The 25,663-nt window shown below is 44.7% G+C and overlaps 1 protein-coding gene across 6 annotated transcripts in view; it reads right to left on the reverse strand.

The window, feature by feature from the left end:
- tmcc3 (transmembrane and coiled-coil domain family 3) overlaps positions 1 to 25,663 on the reverse strand; it is a 146,941-nt gene that overhangs the window by 44,639 nt on the left and 76,639 nt on the right. For 2 of the 6 annotated variants that reach the window (XR_011882942.1, XM_072241328.1), the window contains exon 2: positions 23,972 to 24,063. The exons of 1 other annotated variant lie outside the window; for it this stretch is intronic. Coding sequence is in view for 3 of the 5 variants with exons in the window: in XM_072241328.1 (XP_072097429.1) it covers positions 23,972 to 24,028 (57 nt within the window). In the remaining 2 variants the exon portion in view is untranslated. Of the gene's footprint in view, positions 1 to 1,122; positions 1,153 to 1,462; positions 1,982 to 23,971; positions 24,064 to 25,663 lie in introns of those variants that run through there. 3 more of the 6 variants (XM_072241330.1, XM_072241329.1, XM_072241333.1) reach the window with 3 other exon arrangements.

A 25,663-nucleotide genomic window follows, 5' to 3' on the forward strand; every position in this document is an offset into this window, starting at 1 on the left:
GTGGGTTGCCCAGAGAATACCGTTGTTTATAAACAAGGGGCTGAAAGGTCACCACAGTAGGCAGGAAGGTGGCACTGGGGGAACACTGGGTTAGCTGTGATCTTGTTAAATAGTGGAGAAGGATTCAGGAGTGGTGAGGAAGTGGAATCTGCCACAGCGTACGTGGTAAGTGGTTAGACGGGGTGGTTGCTCCCAACCTGCATGTTCACAAGGAATTGACAAAGTACAGAAACAGTGTGATTGTTCACAATTAATTGTCCCTACTGTTTTCAGGCGTGAATGAAGGAGGGAAGCAGCGAGTTACCGAGGAACTGGCAGAAAGATTTTCACGCTGCATTAAAACCACCTTGCCGCGTTCTAAGCACTGAGTTTATCGTAGTCAGCTGCAACTTTCAACGCTGAACCCGAAAACCGCGACTTGGCCTCCCCGTCCGCAGAGGTTGTGATCCATTTCCGAGCGCGGCACGCTGAGATAGGTGCCTTAGATATTTTGAGCGGATATGAAAAGTTTTGGAACATCTGTTCTATGTTCCTTCCGACAGAGAAAACACTGGGCTGACTCAGTCAACTTCTGTGAAAAGAGAAAATAGTCGACGTTTCAGAAGTGGGTGTAATCAAGTTAGAGAAGGGGAGAGGGCAGTGAGTGAAATGTTTATTCCTCAATCCACACACTGCAGCCCCTTTCCTTTTCAGCCCAGATGAAGCGACTCGGCCGAATACGCCCCTCCGACGCTGCCCGACCTGCTGAGCTTCTCCAGCATTTTGTTTGTATTTCCAGCATCTGCGGAATCTCTCGTATCGCTAAGCAGATTGCCTGGCGATTATCAGACTGTCGTGTGTGCGAATTCACAGTATAAACTGCTAAACGTGTACCCTGTGTTGTAACAGCGACTCCGCTCCAAAATTACCGCTCAGTGTGCAGTCCCTGGATTCCCGCTGGCATCAGCAGGACTCCGCAAACATTGTGTTTCGCCTAAGGAAGGCTGGCAGATGAATCAAGTGAGCGAGGAACACTGATACACGAACTACCAGCTTCCGACCCACTGTCCCGCCGCGCAAACAGGGGACAACCGCTCCTCAACGCGTCACCCTTTCACATCACGTTTTCCAGTTTATACTTACCGTCCTGACCGTCTCGGCACTCGCTCCGCTCCCTCACTCACTCACTGGCGGAAAGCAAGTCGCAGTATTGATTGACACACAAAACAGCAGCGATCCCACATCCACTCACAATTAAGTGAACTACCGCATTGCCAGATTAATTGCCGCTACCGCGCACCCGTTCCATTTTTTTTGGACTCCTTGTTTACTCACTAATGATATGTGCGATGTTTATAAATCCTGACGAAGTTGCACCGCCACTACACAAACAAATACCTGGCTTTGGTTGATAGCTCCCACGTTCAGCTAAATCTAGCAATCTATTTGCAAACCGGAAAGCTTCGGACGTCCCGCAAATTACCTTTCGCGATCGCCACATGTCCAGGTGAATCTCGTCCCTGTTCATGTCTCCGGGAACTGAGCATAAAGTGGAGGAACCTGTTCCGCTGTAACCGTACACTCCGCCAGTAAGGCGGTGCCAAAAGCAGAGCAAATTCCACTGGCTCGGGAGTCGACTCCACCTCTCTTATCCTTTCCTGGGCCACTAGAATCTAACTCCGCTCTTCCAGGTTTTCCTGCAATCCCTCTCGAGAATAGTTTTTCCTTTAACCATTTATATCCTCTCGCATTCTGCAGTTTATTTCTTGAACAAAACGCAGGGCGCCACCTTATCTTTCACCTCAGCTCACTCGTTTGCCAGTCAGAGAGGCACGGGTTCAGTGCCCGAAACATCGACTGTTTATAGCTCTCCATGGATACTGCCTGACTTCCAGAGTTCCTCCAGCTCTTTGCGTGCGCTACTCTGGATTCCCAGCATCCGCAGGCTCTCCCCTGTTCATGTTCAGCACCTCCCTCCTGGGGTTTGAAAACACACACCCAAGCCGGCTCTCCTGGCGGGACGTCGGTTTGGCTAATCGCTCGGACGTTCGTGGGAGGTGATTTACTACCCATAAGATCTTAAAATAAGGACCCACCTCTGGTTATAAATAACCCAGGGTTCTGCTTGACAGAAACTGCCGTGTTTTTTTTCCCCCTGTTTAACATGTAACAACTAATACCATTAGCACAGGTTATTTAGCAGTGCTGGAAACACCTAGCAGGTCGGGCAGCATCTGTGGAAAGAAACAGGAGTTTCAGGTGGGAACTTCATTGCCAGGCCATGGACTCTTGTTTCTCTTCCCAGTGTATCTGTCCTGCTGAGTGTTCCTGGCATTTGTCTTGGTTTGGTTTCTGTTTATTATCATCACACATACCCAGATAGAAGGGAAAGCTTTTATTTCCCTCCGGAGCTGCTACCTGACCTGCTGAGTTCTTAATATATCTGTAGAAGCCCTTGGAATTCTCCTTCACCTTATTTGCTAAAGTAACCTCATACCTCTTTTTAGACCTCCTGATTTCTCTTGCATTTCTTACCCCCTCGTGTACCTCATTTGCTCCTTCCTGCTTTCCTGGTATGCATTCCATCTTCTTAACCAAGGCCTCAATATCTCTCAAAAACCTGTTATCTTTTCCTTTTATTCTGACAGGAATGTACAAACTCTGTACTGTCAAAATTTCACTTTTGAAGGCTTTCCACTTACCAAGTATTCCTTTGCCAGAAAACAACCTACCCCACTTGCCAGATCCTTTCTGATACCATCAGAATAATCCTTTCTCCAATTTAGAATCTCAATATGCTCTAAATATGAGATCTAGTATCACATTCTCTCTAGTTGGAACCCAATGTACTGATTAAAGAAACTTTCCTGAACACATTTGACAAATTCTATCCCATCCAGCCCTTTTGCAGTATTGGTGCCTCGGTCAATATGTGGAAGAGTCACCTACTATCACAACATTATGTTTCTCGCAACAATCTGCGATCTCTCTGCAAATTGCGTCACTTGCATTAACAACCAAATGTGACTTACATGACCAGCTGGGTGTTTCCGTGCATAATAATGGAGGATTTGTTAGCTTGTCAAAACAGAGAGGCGCCCCTTTAGAACGGAGACGAGGATGAATTCCTTTAGCCAGAAAATGGTGAATCTGTGAAAATCTTTGCCAGGGGCATCTGTGGAGGCTGCCTTTATGTATATTTAAGGCAGAGGTTGATAGATTCTTGATTAGTCAGGGCATGAAGGGGTATGGGGAGAAGGCAGGAGAATGGGACTGGGAGGAAAAATGGATCAGCCATGATGAAATGGTGGAACAGACGCGATGGGCCAAAAGGCCTAATATCTTATGGTCTTGTCATATCTGTCTGTCAGGGACTTGTACTGGAACCTGGCTGAATAATTCAAATACACACATGTGTACGTTCTGTGCTGTGAGCCACCGGCAGCAGATCAGTACAGCAACACACTCGGCTGCATTGCCTTGTTATTTTTGAATCTCTCTGGATCCAGCCATTGGTGGTGAGGCTGGCATCTATTATCCATCAACAGTTGGAATTGGAATTGGAATTGGAAAAAGAATTGGTTTATTAACGTCATATGTGCAAGCTACAGTGAAAAGCTTGTTTTACACAGTGCACTGACATAGGTCAAGGTAAAACAGTAACAGAATGCAGAATAAAGTGTAACAGTACAGAATAGGTAAGCACTAAAGTGCAAGATCATAACGAGTTAGACTGTGAGGTCAAAAGTCCATTTTACCATTCAGAAGGTCCGTTCAACAGCCTGATAGCAGCAGGATAGAAGCTGTCGTTAAGCCTGGTGGGAGGCGCTTTCAGGCTTTTGTATTTTCTGCCCAGTGAGAGAGGGGAGAAGAGAGAATGTCCAGGCTGGATGAGGTCTTTGGTTATGCTGGCTGCTTTACTGAGGCAGCGAGAAGTATAGACCAAGTGCATTGAGGGGAGGCTGGTTTCCGTGATGTGCTAGGCTGTGTCCGCAGCTCTCTGCAGATCCTTCTGGGCACATGCAGAGTGGTTGCTATGCTATCATTATGAATGCAAATACAATGCTTTTTGTGGTGTGTCGATAAAAACTGGTAAGGCTTGATGGGGACATGCTAAATTTCTTGAGCCTCCTGAAGAAGTAGACTTTTGGTGAGCTTTCTTGTCCATGACATCACTGTGGTTGAACCAAGACAGGACTTGAGAAGGTGGTGGAGAGCTGCCTTTTTGAGCCACTGATCCAGTGATGAAACAGGAAACCTTCAAGAAGTTTCATCACTGGGAACCTGGGGTGGTCATCAGCCAGTGAGAACCACCAGCCAGTCTGATGAGGAGGCTGGAATATGGTGCGCAAAATTGACTGCCTCAGAATGAATGAGTAACATGAGCTGAACGACTGTACTGTGTTTATGGCTGTGTTGTGGACACAAACAAACTAAACACAGGACGGTACAGCACAAGAACAGGCGCTTCAGCCCATCAGTGTCACGGTGTGCCCTGACAAACAACTGGACCCAGGTGCGGAGGTATGACAGAACCCCATGTAGAGACAGAAACAAGAGTTGCAATTGCAACAGAACATCGGCTCGACTGACAACACCACAAAACGAATCATTCTCAAAGCACCAGGTCTCCTTGATAGTGCTAACTGGGAGTCCACTTTAAATAATCACTGCACGTGGAAAACCCGTGCCAGTCAAAATAAACTTGACAAAATCAAACAGAAAGCACAAGAGCTTAACGACTCTAGATAAGACAATTAACAGATGTAGTTGCACAGGCCCGCAGGGCTCATGATAATCGGGTCTGTGTCAACCATAAACACACACTCACACTGATCCTACACTGTTCCCATTCTGTCTCTCCATCCATTCCATAATCACTCGCCTACACACCAGGGACAACTAACCTATCAACTCAACATCTTTGGGGTGTGGGAGGAAACCAGGATTTTGGGATGAACCCACGCAGTTGCAGGGAGAATGGGCAAACTCCATGCAGACAGAACTGGAGGTCAAGAGTGAACTCAGCTCTCTGGAGCTGTAAGGAAATGGTTCTACCAACTGCATCACTCTATTGTCCAACAAGGCAGAACTTACTGAACATCCATTCTTGGCCACATTTCTCCAAATGGTCCAGCTATCAGGTGGAACTCTTCCCGACAGGATTGATGGAACAGTGACGTACTTCCCGAGCAATCTGGGAAGTAATTTTCAGGAATTGGAACTTTCCTGACTGCCTAGACAATGGAAGTCTCAAGTTTGTGAGCTGCGGCCAAGGGGAGCCTGAGATATATGCTGTCTAGTTTGGATCCACTGTACTCTTTGATTTTACTAGAGTGGATGTAACTTGGGCTCTAATTTGCTAACACCCAAAGCCCATTTATGACCTTCTGACTTCCCAGTGCTCTACATCACCATGCATGGTATCTTGTATCGTGTTAACAATTGAAAGCCTGACTGACACATAGGGTGACCTTGAAAGTATGTACCACCATGCTGACGGACAGCTTCTAACCTGCTTTTATAAGATTATTGAATGCAAGAGCTTCTACAGGAGTTGGAAATCCAGAACAACTCAGGAGGGAGGAACAGCAGATTAGGCAGAATCAATGGAGGGGAATAAACAGTTGACGTTTCAGGCCAAGACTTCATCAGATTATTAAATAGTTCTCCAGTACAATGAAATGGACTCTTGACCTCACAATCTACCTTGTTATGATCTTTCACCTTATTGTTTATCTGAACTGCACTTGCTCTGTAATTGCTATACTCTATTCTGCATTCTGTTTTTGGTTTACCTTGTTCTGCCTCAATGCCCTGTGTAATGAATTGATCTGTATGATATTGGTGCATATGACAATAATTAACTAATTTCTATTCCACCTCTGGCTGGATGAGGTCCTGGAGCTTTCACTGTGGGACGCGATGCTATCAGTTAGTTCTCGGTAAATGGTTTCACTCACGTTGCCTCACATGCCAACTGGAGTGAGTAGGTTCTCCAGTAGCTGATTAGACAACAGCTGACTTTCAGCCGCACAACTTTTTTTTTGTTCCCGTCTGATATTTTTCCATAACTATTGAAGAAGTGTTCCAGAACTGACTATAAGAATAACATTTAAAGATGTACCCTGGAGATAAGCATCCTTTCTGGAAACTCCAAATAACTTGTGCAGTGTAGGGAAACTGAAGAGCTGTCAACACATGACACGCGTGATTGGCAGGAAAACATTGTGAAATATCATTACAAACCCATCTAGGATGTCTACACGGTGTCCCTGACAGGTACCTGAGTCAACACACGTTTCTGTTTGGGGCCACGAGACAGTATAGAGCAGACAGCAAGGCAATGAGTCAAAAGCAGGAACAACGAGTAGCAGCCTGATTACTCATGCCCTACCCTGCTCTGCATTCTTGGGTCCTGTTTGGAACAGTTCTTCATCAACATAACATGATTGCTGATTTAACACTGGAAGCTGGAATGTGTGACCCTCTCCCCACTCAGGGGGTTTGGTGCATTTACCCAAGAGGTCACTCACTCAACCCGTCTTGGTGGCAAGTAAAGGCCCTTTCACTTTGCAAAACTAAAGTCCATTTCACAAGGACAGAGGGTATAACTTCTTACCTTCTCCAGGGAGAAAAAAAGCAGAAGAGAACTTCTTTCTTAAAAATGAGTTTTATGTCCAAAACATTGTTATTTTGTATTATACAGGTCACCCTGAGTACAAATAATTTCAGAAAATACACAAAAATCACTCAATATGGAATTCATACCTCCACAGGTTTGTAAAAAAAATTGCATTAAAACACATGAGATTGATAAGAAGATAAGACGCGAGAGAACATGTTCTGGGTGGTGTGAGTCCTTAATGGTAGGAGGCAGCATACACACCACCCTTTACCCATCCCCTTCTCATTACTACTGTGTGGGAGCAGGTACAGGAGCCGGAATGCAGGCCTTCAATGTTTCAGGGACAGCTTCGTCCCCTCTGCCATCAAATTTCTGAACAGACCACAGACCCAGGAACGCTGCCTCACTATTCTTGCTCTCTTTTTTCACTACTTGTTTAATTTTTTAAATATATATTTATTATTGTAATTTGTCGTATATTTTATGTACCGTACTGTACTTTTGCCACAAAACAACAAATTTCACAACATGTGTGAGTGATAATAAACCTGATTCTGATTCTGATTCTGATAAGAAAGAACAGTTACGACAAGTGGAGAGAAACAAGAAGCTAGTTTTGAAATTCATAAGAATGAATCTACGCATGCATATCAGACTTTCAAATTTAACGTTGTTGGGGGTTCATTTGTATGTCAGAGTGTCTGTAAGTCTGGTATTTGTTATCTATAGCTGTCAAATATTTATTCCCTGTACCTATACTATGAAATAAAATTTGTTCCAAGTTGTCAGGAATGCATTTCACAACCACTCTCCCCAACACAACACAAATGTTTCACCTTAATGTACCCAGCCTCACACTGCTCTGACACAACCACCACCCCCACTTCCTGATCTCTGTCCCGTCCACTTCCCAAAGGATGTCACAATTTGCTCAACCTTCTAATCTCCATTTGATCCTGAACATTTGACCCTGTGATCCCTCGAGGTTCCTGTCCAGTACCTCTCACCCAACGTTGCTGAGCTTGATCCACAGTCTCACCCGATCACGGGCTCCTTCCTATTCCTCACCTGACTGTAGGCCCGACTCTGCCTCCACTCCCTTGTACTCGGCTCTGATGCCTTCCCCCACAACCTATCCCCCAGACGCACAACACAGACTTAGACCCTCCGCCTCACCTCCCCTCCCCTCATGCCCAAAGTTGGAGGAAATCATTCTCTTTCTTACAAGATATTTTATTTATTTAGAGTTACAAAATGGTAACAGGCCCTTCAGATCCAACAAGCCTGCGATGTGTAATTACACTCATGTGACCAATTAACCTACTAACCCATACGTCTTTGCGGGAGGAACCCCCTGTGGTCACAGGGAGAAGTGGAAACTCCTTACAGACAGCTGTGAAATTGAACACTGGTCGCTGGTAATAGTGTTACGCTACCATGGCGATGTTCATTTCCCACTCTTTCTATCTTAATACTCCCCCAAATTATGTGAACTGTGGTGACCTTCCTATGCCAGTGTACAACAAAACAGTTATTCTGGACCACTAGGTTTTACCTCGGACAGTCCTGTCTTCCCCAGAATCGCCCCACTTAGTGGGCCAACTACCTTCCCTGTCTCTGACCCCATCCATCAGCATGGTGTCCCTGCCCGTGGAAATCAGGGCCAGGCTCTGGGTCAATCTTGGCATCATCCTTGGACACTGCTGCTACTTTCTCTACAGAGCCCAGTCCAGCCTCCACACCAAGGGAGAGCAGACTTCATCTACAGTCATCAAAACCAACAGAAACAGGGCCTTCAGCCCATCAAATCCATGCTGATCATCAAGCACCAATAGATACAAACTGTACAGTACTCCTATTCTGTTCTTCCCGTACTCCCATCATCTCCTTCCAGATTCTACCACTCTCCTACACGTCAGAGACAACTGATCTACCCAGCTTTGCAAAGTGCACCCAGAGGACACCCATGCAGTCACAGAGAGAAGTGCAAACTCCACACAGACAGTGCCGCAGCTGAGGACTGAACCTGGGTTGTAGCAACTTTGCGGCAGTGATACTACTAGCCCACAGTAGAGAATGGAGCCACCAGCGCCGACATTCTGCACAATACAATTTAATGTTAGTCTTTCTGAGCGTCTGTATTCATGTTCAGGACAACAAAACGGATAGGAAAATCATTGCGGACACCTCCTAATTTGCAAAGTGCCTTTTTGAAAACCTCTGTTCTGGAAAGCGCTACAGGGCCATTAAAACAAAAACTTCAGAGCAACATTAAAGTTTCTTTCCCCGGGTAGTTAATCTGATCAACTATTCTAGTTATCCCACCATACCACCCTGTATCTATTACCTCAATCATTGCACTGCTCTGTAAACACTTTAAACCACTTTTTAAAATGCTGTTTACATTGTAAATACATGCTGGTATTTATGTATTTATGCACACTTTATACCATACCTATCTTTTAACTTCTAACTTTATTCTTTATATATTCTTTTCAATTGTTGAATGTTGTTGTTTTTATTGCATGTCGCACCCTGACCAACACATTACAGCAAATTCCTGATACATGCAAATGTACACCCAGTAGCTCCTATGCCTAATAAAGTGGCCACTTAGTGTGAGTTCATGGTCTTCTGTTGCTGTAGCCCATCCATTCCAAGGTTTGACATGTTGTGTCCTCAGAGATGCCCTTCTGCACACCATGCTGTAATACATGTTTGCTCCAGTTACCATCGCCTTCCTGTCAGCTTGAGCCAGTCTGGCCATTCTCCCCTGACCTCTCTCATTAACAAACTGCTTTTGCTACTCACTGGATCTGTTTTGTTTGTGCAAGTTTACCCTTTCTCACGTAGGGGTACAATACCCCAGGCAGCTGTGTACAATCAGGCTGTAGAAAAACTTCCTTGCTTCTATACATGAAACCTTTTGCGATGAAGCCAACGTGCCATATGCCTTCTTCACTGCTTGCTGCCACTTGGTTTTCAGTATAAGGGCACCCCGATCCCTACGTACATCAATGTTTCTCCATGCCTCTGTGTTCCGACCTGAGTGAGCATCTTACATTTATCCGGTCATAGTGCATTTCGAATGTACTTCACACTCTCTGAACCACGTGAAGTCTCTTTCTCTTCCCCTCACTACTCACAATCCCACCCAGGGCTATGCTGTTGGAAACCTAAGGATGTTAGACTTGGTGCCTTGCTGCACTTGCTGATGAAGGCTGGTGAGTCTGGGGCCCAGTCACAGATCCCTGCGGTACCCTGTGATTTACACTGCCTGACTCTATCCCTGAGCATTCCTGTCTGCTCTGAGTCACTGGAAATGATTGCGTCACTTCCTTATCACTGAAACCTGCTGGCAGGCAGATTCGGTCAGCAACTGAAACCTACATGTTGCTCCATCATGTAAATACAGTAATGAAACTAAAAGCAGTTTGGGATTGTCAGCCTGTTGCATTCCTCAGGGTCAGGCAGAGAACTCCCTTCGCATGCAGCAAACAAGCTCAACAGTGATAAGGTAGATGAAGCTCAGTAGGTTATGGGATTGGGTAAGGTACGAAGTGAGTGGTAAACGAGAAGTGCAGACTGAAACCACTGAGAATCTACCAACTGGCCCTGCATTTGAATTGCTACATTCGGGCTGCAGGGATACGTGCTGGGCGACACACTGAAGCTTGGTGCAGCCGCTGCAAGGGCTCAGCAGGGAAGGACAACAGCATAGGGTTCTACTACTATCACACAGGTATTGCACAAAACTCTGGGCTTGCATTCTGCTCTCCTCACTTTATTCTTTTGACTGTGAGGCTGTGTACAGCCCTTTAAGTTTGCTGGCGATACCACTGTTGTTGACGGAATCTCAGGTGGTGACGATTCAGCATAATCGAGGGAGGTTGAAGGTGTGGTTGAAGGTGTGGGTGAATGATGCCATAACAACAATCTCTCACTCAGCATTAGCGAAACCAAACAGCTGATTATTAACTACAGTAGGAGGAAACTGGGAGTCCATGAGCCACTCCTCTTTAGGGAATAAGGTAGAGAGGGTCAGTCACTTTAAATTCCTTGCTGTTATGATATCAGGGGATCCGTCCTGTGACCAGCACTTATGTGTCAATACAAAAAAGGCATGACAGTACCTCTACTTTCTTAGGAGTCTACACAAATTCAGCATGTTTTCTAAAACTTTGACAGACTTCTATAGATGCAGAGTGGAAAGTGTTCTGACTGCATCATGGCCTGGTAAGGAAACACCCAAGAATGGAGCAGCATACAAAAGTTGGTGGATTTAGCCCTGTCCATCACTGGGAACGCTCTCTCCATCATTGAGCACATCTACAAGAAGCACTGCTGCAAGAAAGCAGCATCCATCATCAAGGACCCCCACAATCCAGATCATGCTGTCTTCTCACTACTACCATTTGGAAGGAATTACAGGAGCCTTAGGTCCCACACCACCAAGTTCAGGACAGATATTATCCCTCAACCATCAAGCTCTTGAACCAGTTTGTATAACTTCACCCACCTCAGCACTAAACTGATTCCACAACCTATAGACTCACTTTCAACAACTGTAGAACTCATGTTCTCAGCATTATTTATTTATTTATTTACTTACTTATTTATTTCGCTATTAATACATCTATCTATCTATCTATCTATTTATTTATTTGTCTTTTGCACTCAGGTTGTTTTGTCCATCTCTGTTTGTGTGCAGTTTTTAGACCATAGGACATAGGAGCAGAATTAGGCCATTTTGGCCCATTGAGTCTGCTCTGCCATTTCATCATGGCTGATCCATTTTCCCTCTCAGCCCCAATCTCCTGCCTTCCCCCCGTATCCTTTCATGTCCTGGCCAACAAGAATCTGCCTTCAACATACCCACTGACTTGGCCTTCACAATCACGTTTGGTAACAAATTCCACAGATTCTCCACTCTCTGGCTAAAGAAATTCCTCCTTATCTCCATTCTTAAAGGATGTTCCTTTATTCAAGGCTGTATCCTCTGGTCTTAGACTCTCCCACCACAGGAAACATCCTCTCCACATTCACTCTACCGAGGCCTTTTCAACATTCAATAGGTTTCAATTAGATCATGACTCATTCTTTTGAATTTAAGTGAGTACAGGCCCAGAGCTATCAAATGCTCCTCTGTGACAAGCCTTTCAATCCTGGAATAATTTTTGTGAACCTTCTTTGAATCCTCTCCAAAGTCAGCACATCCTTTCTTGGATAAAGGGCCCAAAAACTGCTCACAATACTCCAAGTGAGACTGCTTTATAAAGCCTCAACATTATGTCCTTGCTTTTAATTTTTAGTCCTCTTGAAATGAATGCTAACATCACTTTTACCCTCTACCGACTCAACCTGCAAATTAACCTTTCGGAAATCCCGCACGAGGACTCACAAGTACCTTTGCACCTCAGATTTTTGAATTTTCCCTCCATTTAGAAAATAGTCTACGCTTTCATTTCTTCGACCAAAGTGCATGACCATACACTTCCCAACACCGCATTCCATCTGCTTCTTCTTTGCCCATTCTCCCAATCTGTCTAATTACTCTATAGCCTCTCTGCTACCTCAAAACTACCTACCCCTCCACTTATCTTCATATCATCTGCAAACTTGGCCACAAAGTCATCTATTCCATCATCCAAATCATTGATATATAACATAAAAAGAAGCTGTCCCAACAGAGATCCCTAAGGAATACCTCTAGTCAACTAGCAGCCAACCAGAAAAGGCTCCCTTTATTCCCACTCTTTGTCCCCTTCCAATCAGCCAATGCTGTATCTAAACTAGTATCTTTCCTGTAATACCATGGGCTCTTAACTTGCTAACCAGCCTCATATGTCACACCTTGTCAAAGGCCTTCTGAAAATCCACTCATTCTCCTTTGTCGATCCTGCTTGTTATTTCTTCAAAGAATTCCAACGGATTTGTCAGACAAAATTTTCCGTATTGACTATGACCTATTTTATCATGTGCTTCCAAGTACCCCAAAACCACATCATTAACAATCAACTCCGATGTCTTCCCAACCACTGAGGTCAGACTAACTGGCCTATAACTTCCTTTCTGCTGCCTCTCTCCCTCTTGAAGAGTGGAGTGACATTTGCAATTTTCCAGTCCTCCAGATCCATTCCAGAATCTAGTGATTCCTAAAAGGTCATTACTAATCTCTGCAGCTACCAATTTCAAAAACCTGGGGTGTACACCATCTGGTCTAGGTGACTTATCTACCTTCAGACTTTTCAGTTTCCCAAGAATCTTCTCCTTGCTAATGGCAACCACACACTTCTGCCCCTGCCACTCTCAAACTTCCAGCATACTATAGTGTCTTCCACAGTGACGACTGGTGCAAAATACCTATTCAGTTCATCCTCCATTACTACCTATCCAGCATAATTTTCCAGTGGTCCAATATCTACTCTCACCTGTCTTTTACACTTTATATATCTGAATAATCTTTTGGTTTCCTCTTTAATATTACTGGTTAACTTACCTTTGTATTTCAACTTTTCCTTCTTTGTGACTTTTTAGTTGCCTTCTGTTGGTTTTTAAATGCTTTCCAATCCTCTAACTACCCACTAATTTTTGCTCTATTATATGCCGCCTCTTTGGCTTTTATGTTGGCTTTGACTTCGCTTGTCAGCCACAGTTGTGTCATCCTGCCTTGAGAATATTTCTTCTTCTTTGGGATGTATATGTCCTGTGCCTTCTGAATTGCTCCCAGAAATTCCAGCCATTGATGCTCTACCATCCCTGCTTGTGTTCCCTTCCAATCAATTTTGGCCAACTCCGTTCTCATGCCTCTTTAATTCCCTTTACTCCAATGTAATACTGATACATCTGAGTTTAACTTCTTCTCAAATTGCAGGGTGAATTCGATCATATTATGATCACTGGCTCCTATTGATTCTATTGTATTTCATTATTCTACCATGAATGTCCGCAGTAAAATAAATTTCTGTGTAGATACATATACGCCACTTGATAATAAATTTATTTTGAACTTTGAACTCCAAGCTTTGTAGAGGGTGAGGCCATTTTGGGCGAGGAAGCCTCTCCGTTATTTTGGTAGTGTATCACTCCAAGGGACTATATGATTGGCAATAGTCATATTGCTTTAAGAAACCAATAACTGAACACATTGCCTACGAATGTAAGAATGAAAAGGTATTGTGTTGTTTATTCTTGTAGTTTTTTTATTATTGAATAAAGTTTGTTTTGATACATACAATAAAATCAGCAGATATTCAGTAGCATATTAGAAAATTGCTGGTTGTAGGATGGGAAAGATACACCTCAGCTTTCAATCTGTTGGGAAACACTAGAGAAATTTTGCAAAATCTGATCAGCATTTATTCTTGCTGCTTGATATTCAATGTACTAAACAAAGGCAAGGATTTATATGCACAAGCGTCTGGAAACTGAATTGCAGAATATTGTTTTATTCAGTGTTGTACCAGTGAAGATTGATCCTTCCTGGAGTGAAGCATGTTGCTGCCCATTTCCTCCTCATTTTGCAACAGATGAGAATTCTTGCTGGGACATTCACTGCTATGAATCACCGAGTGATCGTGGGAAGACATCATTCCCAAGCTCTGTTGCTTTCAAAGAGCATTTGGACCACTGTGCATGAATGATTCTGGTTGCTGCTCCCTCCCCAAACAAGGAGCTCCTATCTTCACAGGCCTGACCAGATAGACAGCAGAGATATCTGTCTTCCATCCTGCTCCAGCCTACACCTCGGTCTCCAGATCACTTCAACTGTGGTGTCCCTTTCTCCCACCCACTTCCTGGCTTCTGATCTTTCCTCTCTCCCACCTCCATCATCTGCACATTTGTCACCACCCCCCATGATGCAGCATCCCCAATCCTTCTTCCTCCGTTCCCATGGGAAGAGAACAGAGATCCCCAATGACTGAAGCTAAGATGACACTGAGCTGCATCCTTCGTGTTTGAAGGCCAGTGACACAGACATGGGACATCGATGGCCAGATGTTGGAGGTTGGGCAGGCAGAAAGCATCAGTGAGATGTGGGCAGGTTCCAGAATCAGAGCTCCGTGTGGACAGAAGGAATGAGTTCTGATGATCCCCCAGGTTCACGAATTAGCAAGCCCAGAGTTCAAGGCCTAGTGGTCAGTGATCTGTGTGTCCTGAGATCAATGCTGATGGTCGAGTTAGAGTCCAGAAGTCGAGGTTTGGTGGCCGGAGCCAAGTTTGCAAATCTCTGTGAGTCCACTGGAGAAGTTGAAGCCCAATGTCTACAAATCCACGTCCACTGAAGGCCAGTCCTGGGGTTAAGGGACTGCGTATATGCATGAGGGGGAGGGAAGAACAGGGCTTATTTTGTTGTTGCTAATTTGTTTCCTGTTGTGCTGCTGAGCATTGTAGGCAGGCTATGGTGTGCGGAAAAGTGTGGCAACACTTGCAGGCTGCTGCCAGCACACCCTCAGGTGTGTTGTTTGTTAACGCAAACAGCACATTTCACTGTGCGTTTCAATGTACATGTGATAAATAAACCTGAATCTGAACCTGGTGCACTCTTGCAAAAAGTGCCTGAGAAATCCCTCGTCCCTCATTGCCCTCCAATCCAATCACTTCCCTCCTCCCCTCCCGACATACGAGTTACATAGAAACATAAAACATAGAAAATAGGTGCAGGAGTAGGCCATTCGGCCCTTCGAGCCTGCACCGCCATTTATTATGATCATGGCTGATCATCCAACTCAGAACCCTGCGCCAGCCTTCCCTCCATACCCCCTGATCCCTGTAGCCACAAGGGCCATATCTAACTCCCTCTTAAATATAGCCAATGAACTGGCCTCAACTGTTTCCTGTAGCAGAGAATTCCACAGATTCACCACTCTCTGAGTGAAGAAGTTTTTCCTAATCTCGGTCCTAAAAGGCTTCCCCTTTATCCTCAAACTGTGACCCCTCATTCTGGACTTCCCCAACATCGGGAACAATCTTCCTGCATCTAGCCTGTCCAATCCCTCTAGGATTTTATACGTTTCAATCAGATCCCCCCTCAATCTTCTAAATTCCGAGTACAAGCCCAGTTCATCCAGTCTTTCTTCATATGAAAGTCCTGCCATCCCAGGAATCAATCTGGTGAACCTTCTTTGTGCTCCCTCTATGGCAAGGATGTCTTTCCTCAGATTAGGGGACCAAGACTGCACACAATACTCCAGGTGTGGTCTCACCAAGGCCTTGTACAACTGCAGTAGTACCTCCCTGCTCCTGTACTCGAATCCTCTCACTATAAATGCCAGCATACTATTCGCCTTTTTCACCACCCGCTGTACCTGCATGCCCACTTTCAATGACTGGTGTATAATGACACCCAGGTCTCGTTGCACCTCCCCTTTTCCTAATCGGCCACCAGTCAGATAATAATCTATTTTCCTATTTTTGCCACCAAAGTGGATAACTTCACATTTATCCACATTAAATTGCATCTGCCATGAATTTGCCCACTCACCCAACTTATCCAAGTCACTCTGCATTCTCCTCACAGCTAACACTGCCACCCAGCTTCGTGTCATCCGCAAACTTGGAGATGCTGCATTTAATTCCCTCATCCAAGTCATTAATATATATTGTAAACAACTGGGGTCCCAGCACTGAGCCTTGCGGTACCCCACTAGTCACTGCCTGCCATTCTGAAAAGGTCCCGTTTATTCCCACTCTTTGCTTCCTGTCTGCCAACCAACTCTCTATCCACATCAATACCTTACCCCCAATACCATGTGCTTTAAGTTTGCACACTAATCTCCTGTTTGGGACCTTGTCAAAAGCCTTTTGAAAATCCAAATATACCACATCCACTGGCTCTCCCCTATCCACTCTACTAGTTACATCCTCAGTTAGCACGTCATCACAGATTCCCATCAAGTCCCTCATCAAATGGAGCTCCGACTGTCCTCCCCAGGTCAGCCTTGGGAGTGTAGAGCCCAGTACATCTCCAAATCAAAGTGTCCATCCATGGTGGCTTGTTGGTAGCTCAGTGGCAGCCATGCTTGACAAGGCCGAGGTCTTAGGTTGTCTTGTGCACAGCTTTAGCAGAGCCATTATCAGAAGGCTCACAAGCTGCTTTCTGGAGTGGAAGATCTAAAGACATTGAAAAGCTGGTGGGGGGGGGGGTTAATATTATTCTACATGAAGAACAAATTAAGGTTTTTCACAACATGGAAGTAAAGTTAAAATGTAAAGTACATCGTTCCCAATGATCAGTGTGATCTTAGTCTGAAGATCAACAGGAAATGATTAAAAGAAAATGCTACCAGTGTTATTTGCAGGAAAAGTAACGAGGTTCAGCAGTTGTATCGAACCGGCATAGTGGTCAGCACAGACACTGTGGGCCGAAGGGCCTGCTACCCAGCTGTACCCTGTGCTCTATGCCCTATGTCCCCTGTATCTTGCCCTGTGTACCCAGCTGTACCCTGCTGTACTCTGTGCTCTATGTCCCATGTCCCCTGTATTTTGCCCTCTGTACCCAGCTGCACCCTGTGCTCTATGCCCTATGTCCCCTGTATTTTTGGAAAAAAAGTAATGTTGCCTATAATTTTGAAATGAAATTAGCTGTTCCAACATAGTAGGTGTCAGAAGGTACAGGAGGCATGCAAGGGATTTGAAGTGTTATTCAGATTTCAAATTTATATTAGATTAATTTAGCACATGTACTTCGAAACTCACAGTAAAATGTGTAATTTGTGTTAATATCCAACACAGCCAAGGATGTGCTGAAGGCAGGCCACAAGCATCGTCACCCGTTCAGCAGCCAACATAGCATGTCCACAAGGCTCAGCAGAATGACACAGGACAGAACAAGCAACACAGTAGCAACAGTGAAACAAGCCCTGTTCCTCCCACCCAACCACACACATACACAGTCTGTAAACCCAGGACAGGACAGGCTGTCTTCTCCGGCCTCCAGTAGGCTCGTGGATTCACAGACATCGGGCCCCACCTTCTCCAATGGACTTGCGGAGAATCACAAATCCAGCTCTGGCCGCCGGACCCCAACTTGTGAACTTCTAATTGATCTTCGGGCTTCCATCTTTGGTATTGACCCAGGACTCGCGGATGATGACGTATGAAGACTCGAATTCCAGGCGTCAAACTCCAGACTCATTGATAATGGGACCCTGAAAACCAGGCCTTGAACTCCAGACTCACCAGCCCCAATGATTAAGCCTCAAACTTCAGGCTTGCCGATAATGGGAATCTGAATGTCCTTGCCAGGTTGCCAGCTTGACATCCGATCATGCCCTCATCGATGTCCTTTGAACACGGAGCAGAGGCTTAGATGCTTCTGTGTCTTGTAATTCCCCCACATCGGTCCTTGAACTCTAGCCTGACCTCTAACTCCCCTCTCTGTCTCCAAACCATCCCTATGAACCTAAAAATATCCTAAAAACAAACTAATTCTGAGCCAAGCCCTCAATGTAGACCATAGCTGGCACTATTCTGAAAAAAAAGGGTCTGGGAAGTATCTTCTGCAGGTGGTGCACGCTGAACCAAGATGTGCTGCTGGTGGTGGAGAGAGCGAGTGCTTTGGTTGTGGATGAGAAAAGGAACCGCCTGACAAGCTGAGTCCCTCGTCACCACTCTCATGGACACTATTAATGTGGCTGGTCCAGTTGAACTATTAAACCACTCTCATGGACACTATTAATGTGGCTGGTCCATTTGAGGTTCTGGTCAATGGTGACCCCATGATATTGCCATTGGGATGCAAATGTCAGTGAATGTCAAGGGTAGGCGGTTCGACTCTCTGGTCATGAATTTGGCTTTTTCCTGGCATGAATCTGACTTGCCAGTTATCAGCCCAAACACCAAACAAGACCAGAAAATGTTGGAAATACTCAGCAGGTCAGGATGTTCTGACAAAGGATTTCCTCCCACAGATGCTGCCTGACCTGCTGAGTGTTTCCAGCTATTTTCTCTTCTTGTTTTAGATTTGCAACATCTGCAGTGATTTTTTTGGATTTTTTTTCCCAGTCCAAGCCTGAATGTTGTCTAGGTTTGTTGCACGCAAGCAAGGGCTGCTTCAATTATTATTAGCTATCATTGAAAGGAATGGACAGGAACTGAACTTGGTGCAGTCATCCCTCTTCTGACCTTGTGACAGAAGGAAGACCAAACAACTGACGATGGTTGGACCAAGGACGCTTGAGGAACTCCTAAAGGGATGTCCTGGGCTGGGCTGACTTTTATATTAAAATTAACTTTATTCATAATTTTTTAAATTACAGAAATAAAATACCTTTTCATTCTTATGTTCATAGACAAAGTATTAAGTAGTGTTCTGTTACATTTCTTAAAACACTGGCAGTGTGATCTCCTGGAGTGGTACACCACCACAGTAATCCAAGGGCTTCCTCAGCCAGCTTGGCCCCTCCTGCCCAGTAGCAGAAGAACCCTACACTTCACTACCAAGCCCTTGCAGTATTTGCATCAACATCAGTGCATTCCTCAGTACATACCGCAGCCTGGAATGCACCAGTTGACAGCATTCCTCTCTGGACGTCTCGATGTGCTGGTAGGGCAACAAGTATCAGGCAGACCAAAGGGCATCTGCCACCAAGTTGAGCTCCCAGCATCACTGGACATCTGTCTGTCTGTGTGGGTGTGTCCCTGGGAACAGCCTGTAGACTAACATCAAACACAATCATCTTTCTTATAGTGAGGTATTTTTTCCCTTTGATACTCATTGACTACAGCTTTTCCAATTCAATAGAACTGATTCATTAACACTATGCAAAGGGGGATGGGAAGCTGGTCTGAGCAATACCAGTCCCTCCACCGATATCAGTGCTATTGAGTATCCTCTCACTATCACACTGACCTTTGCTCAAAATTGCTTTCAGTAAATACACAGCTTTATCTTCCCACATTAACAATGGCTGCATTTCAAATTACTGTGCTGTTTAAACATATTCATAAGAGCAGGGATTTTAAAAGCAGCAACTTATGAAGGAGCCATTTGCGATGAAGGGTGTCAGCCTGCAATATAAACTGTCCATCTCCCTCCAAAGATACTGTTTCACTGGCTAAATACCCCCAGCAGGTCAGATTTCCAGCGTCTATAGTCTCTTGTTCTCCATGTTAGAAATAGAAGTCATTTTGAAATTTCATATTGGTGTAAAGAGTTATAAAAATGGAGAGAGGAATAAAATGGTGACTGATACACTAAAAGAATATTTAAACTATCACAAAGTCAAAAGAAATCTTCCCCTGCATTTATGATATTGCCCTCACAAAACAATGACAGGTAATCTTTCTCCAGGGTCACTAACTGTATTATTCAGTGCATTAACAAGGTTGCTGATTTCCATACTTTTGTTACTGATTGGCTACCCTGTGAGAAGTTTTAATAGGATATAAAAACAAATCTGTCTTATGCACAGCACCTGATAAAGATTGGAAGGCCAAATTGGCTGTCTGAAATTCAATTGCTTTAATGACTGCAGCCTCTGTTCTCGGCTGTGAGGTTTAACAGGACTTTCACAAGTGAAACTTTTATTTAGTTCTTTGTTAAATCTCTGGGAGACACATTGCTGTTATACTTCATACTTTATTGTCACCAAACAATTGATACTAGAACGTACAATCATCACAGCGATATTTGATTCTGCGCTTCCCACTCCCTGGATTACAAATACTAAATATTAAAAATATAAAAAAAGTTAAAATTAGTAAATATTAAAAATTTAAATTATAAATCATAAATAGAAACTAGAAAAATGGAAAGTAAGGTAGTGCAAAAAAACCGAGAGGCAGGTCCGGATATTTGGAGGGTACGGACCAGATCCAGGTCAGGATCCGTTCAGCAGTCCTATCACAGTTGGAAAGAAGCTGTTCCCAGATCTGGCTGTACGAGTCTAAGCTCCTGAGCCTTCTCCCGGAGGGAAGAGGGACGAAAAGTGTGTTGGCTGGGTGGGTCGTGTCCTTGATTATCCTGGCAACACTGCTCCGACAGCGTGCGGTGTAAAGTGAGTCCACAGCTGGAAGACTGGTTTGTGTGATGTGCTGCGCTGTGTTCATGATCTTCTGCAGCTTCTTCTGGTCTTGGACAGGACAACTTCCATACCAGGTTGTGATGCACCCTAGAAGAATGCTTTCTACGGTGCACCCATAAAAATTAGTGAGGGTTTTAGGGGACAGGCCAAATTTCTTTAGTTTTCTCAGAAAGTAAAGACATTGGTGGGCCTTCTTGGCAGTGAACTCTGCTTGGTTGGACCAAGTCAGGTCATTTGTGATATTGACCCCGAGGAGCTTAAAGCTTTTGACCTGTTCCACTTGCTCACCACCGATGTAAATTGGGTCGTGCGGTCCGCTACTCCTTCTGAAGTCAACAACCAATTCTTTCGTCTTGCTGACGTTGAAGGATAGGTTATTGTCTTCGCACCATGCCACCAGGTTCTTAATTTCCCCTCTGTACTCAAACTCATCATTACCCGAGATACGGCCTACAATTGTGGTGTCATCAGCAAACTTATATATTGAGTTTGATGGAAACTTGGCTACACAGTCATGGGTGTACAGTGAGTACAGCAGGGAGCTGAGTACACAGCCTTGTGGGGCACCGATGCTCAGAGTGATTGTAGAGGAGAGTTTGTCCCCTATTTTTACAGCCCGTGTCCTGTCTGTGAGGAAGTTGAAGATCCAGCTGCAGATCTGAGTGCTAAGGCCCAGGTTCCTGCACTTAGGAATCAGTTTATTTGGAATGATGGTATTAAAAGCAGAGCTGTAGTCAATGAAAAGGAGCCTTATGTATGCGCCTTTATTCTCCAGGTGTTCTAAGAAGTAATGTAGGGCCAGAGAGATGGCATCTGCTGTTGACCTGTTGCTCCGGTAGGCGAATTGCAAAGCGTCGAGGTTGACCAGTAGGCTATGGCTGATGTGTGCCATAACCAATCCCTCAAAGCACTTCATAGCAATTGATGTCAGAGCCACAGGTCGATAGTCATTCAGGCATGCCACCTTGCTCTTCTTCAGCACTGGGATTATCGTTGCCTTCTTAAAACACGAGGGGATCTTAGACTGAAGCAAGGAGCAGTTGAAGATGTCAGCAAACACTCCAGCTAGCTCGCTTGCACAGGCCCGGAGAACCCGTCCCGGAATGCCATCTGGGCCCATCGCCTTCCTTGGATTTATCTTCACGAAGGCCCTTCTAACGTCCTCCTCGGTGACGATGAATCTTGAGGCCACCAGGTCCGGTTCATCTGGAGGGAGCAGGACGTTCCTCTTCTGTTCGAATCTTGCGTAGAATACGTTAAGTTCGTCAGGAAGAGAAGCGCCACAGTTATTGAATTTCCAACCTTTTCTTTGCGCCCAGTGATCTCATTTAGACCCTGCCATAGTCTACTGGCATCCCTTTGGTTAGCCTGGGCTTCCAACTTGGCTCGATATTGCCTCTTGGCACCCTTAATGGCTTTCCGGAGTTCACGCCTGGATTCCGTGTCGCGTCCGGTATGCCCGGATCTAAAAGCCGCAGCTCTAGCCTTTAAAAGGGACTTGACCTCATAATTCATCCAAGGTTTCCGGTTAGGGAATACCCAGATCGTCTTGCGAGACACACAGTCCTCCGTGCATTTCCAAGTAAAGTCCGTGACAGCTGAGGCATACTCATTGAGGTTAGCTGCCAAGTCCTTGAATACTAACCAGTCCACCGATTCAAAGGAGTCACGGAGGACCTCATCCGTTTCCTCCGTCCAACGCGACACTACTTTTGACATTGTGACCTCCTGCTTCAGTTTCTGTTTGTAATCCGGGAGGAGGAGTACGGCCTGATGGTCCGATTTTCCAAAGTGAGGTCGTGGGACGGAACAGTAGGCATCCTTGACTGCTGTGTAGCAGTGGTCAAGTATATTTGGGCCTCTAGTGGGGCAGGAGACATGTTAAACCCTGATGGGGCCAATAATTGGCGACTCTTTGCGTGCAGATCTGATGCGAATCATCAAATATTCCCATTTAGGACTGCTGTAGATCTACAGTTATAGCCATGGGTATTTCAGTAAGCAACATCACTTTAAGATGTTCCTCTTTTTGAGCTACTTATTTAACTTATTTTTTCATATATTTTTATTCCTGTAATTCACTGTTTTTATTATTATCTATTACCATGTACTGCTGCTGCAAATCAACAAATTTCACATCATATGCCAACGATATTAAACCTGATTCTGATTCAGCCATGCTTTTTCACCTTATCCACAAAGAATCTGCAGACTGCATCTGTGGTCTGCACGTCACCTCATCCCACCCTGCTTCCTTCTCCTGGGTCTCTAGCTCCATTACATACCCTCTGATGAGATATCTGCCTCTTTGCTAACCCTTGCAGAGGTCACCTCTATTTCCCGAAGCAAGGGTGTAATGCTGAGGCTTTATAAGGCTTTAGTCAGACCACTCTTGGAGTCTTGGACTCTTGGAGTTTTGTGCTCCTTGTCTAAGAAACAGTGTGCTGGCATTGGAGTGGATCAAGAGCAGATTCACACGAATGGTCCCAGAATTGAAAAGTTTAACATACGAGGAATGATTGATAAGTTCGTGGCCTAAGGTAGAAGGAGATGAGTTATACAGCTCTCATTACATGCGCATGCAGTTCAACCCTTTGAGTGATTTTGCAGAAAGTTTGAAGTTAATAACTCATCACGGGTGATTGATAAGTTCGTGGCCCAAGGTAGAAGAAGAGGAGGGAACGTGAAAGGCCTGTGTCGGGCATTTTCATGCCTTGGAAGTCTGTGTGGGGTGCCACTCCTCGCACAAACGCTAGAGCAATGTGTGGTTAAGTGCCTTACTCAAGGACACAAACACGCTGCCACAGCTGAGGCTCGAACTAGCGACCTTCAGATCACCAGACGAACGCCTTAACCACTTGGCCATGTGCCCAACACAAAAGAAGGAGATGAGTTATTAACTTCAAATTTTCTGCATAATCACTCAAAGAGATGAACAGCATGTGCATGTAACGAGAGCTGTATAACTCATCTCCGTCTATCTTAGGCCACAAACTTATCAACCATCCTTGCTGTGGGCACTTTCTGGAGGTCCAAGATCCGTATGCTCCATGACCGCTGGACTAAGTGTGTAAATGTTGGAGGGGACTATGTTGAAAAATAAATGTGCTAGGTTTTCTAAAATTGACTCTTTCTACCTTAGGCCACGAACTTACCAATCACCCCTCGTATGAGGAGCATTTGCTGGCTCGGGGCTTGTACTTGCTGGAATTTAGAAGAGGAGGGGATCTTATTCAAACTTTTCAAATATAAAAAGGCTGCAATAGAGTGAACATGAAGAGGATGCTTCCTATAGAATCTCTCATGTTTATAATGTGCTAGAACAGGGCAGTATTACCATTATCCTTACTTTCCAGCAGACAGCACCATCAATGACCCCACCCTCCTCGGTCATTCACTTCTCTCCCGTCATCCATCGGCAGAAGGTACCTGAAAGCAGAGAGCAAGACAGTTTGGGACCAGCTGCATCGCAGGAGTTGCCATTCAGCATTGAACTTAACGTAGGACTGCCTTAGGGACTCCAGCTCTGGATTTTTCCCTCGGGGTTTACTCCCAAAGCCTCTCCCATGACTGAATATAGCTGCAAGGCAGCAGGGGTTTGAGATCTCTTTTCCTTCCAGATGAGCTACCAACCACAACTCTCAAGCCCCATCTGCCTGACTGGTATATGTGACGATAATAAACTAACTCCAATTCTGTCCCACCAACCTCATCTACCATAATTTCCATTACCTTCAACAGAATCCAATTCCACCACCAGACATTACTCCCCTTACCCTTTCAATAGTTGCTCTATCATCTCCATTAACAGATCCCTTTCCTGTAAACTGCAGTTCACCTCCTACCTTCTCACCATTCGGGACAACATACCCAAACAGGTGAATCAGTCATTCATTTCCATGTCTTCCAGTCTAATGTACACATTTCACTGTATCAATGTGACAAATAAAGCAACTTTTTTCCTTTATCTTCATCTTCCATCTGGGTACAATGCAGCCTTGGGATTTACCATGCAATTTCAGTACGCTGCCTCTTCCTCTTGTTTCACAGATTCATCTGTTCCTTTTCCTTCCAGTTTGCTATTATTTTCTCTTTCATTTCTAAATTTTTTTGAATTAATAGTTATGTTAACAGTTGTAGTCTGCACCATGTCACACAGGTTTCCTCTGTTCTCTCCATTCAATGCACTTACAGTATATAGCCCGGTCAAAATATCTGTTACTGTGAATAGCTAAGCGAGTAAAAGATGAACTGATTTCCAAAAGGCATGAAGTTAAAGATGACACATTTTGTTAATATTTTAAACAAGAAAACTTTTTTGTTTCCATCTTTTACAGTTTCAAAATAACAAAAAAGGAAAAGGGCCCAAAGCAAAAGTTTGGGCACCCTGCATGGCAGTACTTAGTAACACCCCCTTTGGCAAGTATCACAGCTTGTAAACGCTTTTTGTAGTCAGCTAAGAGTCTTTCAATTCTTGTTTGGGGGATTTTCACCCATTCTTCCTTGCAAAAGGCTTCTAGTTCTGTGAGATTCTTGGGCCGTCTTGCATGCACTGCTCTTTTGAGGTCTATCCACAGATTTTCGATGATGTTTAGGTCGGGGGACTGTGAGGGCCATGGCAAAACCTTCAGCTTGCGCCTCTTGAGGTAGTCCATTGTGGATTCTGAGGTGTGTTTAGGATCATTATCCTGTTGTAGAAGCCATTCTCTTTTCATCTTCGGCTCTTTTACAGATGGTGTGATGTTTGCTTCCAGAATTTGCTGGTATTTAATTGAACTCATTCTTCCCTCTACCAGTGAAATGTTCCCCATGCCACTGGCTGCAACACAAACCCAAAGCATGATCGATCCACCCCCGTGCTTAACAGTTGGAGAGGGGTTCTTTTCATGAAATTCTGCACCCTTTTTTCTCCAAACATACCTTTGCTCATTGCGGCCATAAAGTTCTATTTTAACTTCATCAGTCCACAGGACTTGTTTCCAAAATGCATCAGGCTTGTTTAGATGTTCCTTTGAACCTTTTGAATAGA

This window comes from Mobula birostris, chromosome 23 (assembly GCF_030028105.1).
Source record: "Mobula birostris isolate sMobBir1 chromosome 23, sMobBir1.hap1, whole genome shotgun sequence".
Classification (NCBI taxonomy): Eukaryota; Metazoa; Chordata; class Chondrichthyes; order Myliobatiformes; family Myliobatidae; genus Mobula; species Mobula birostris.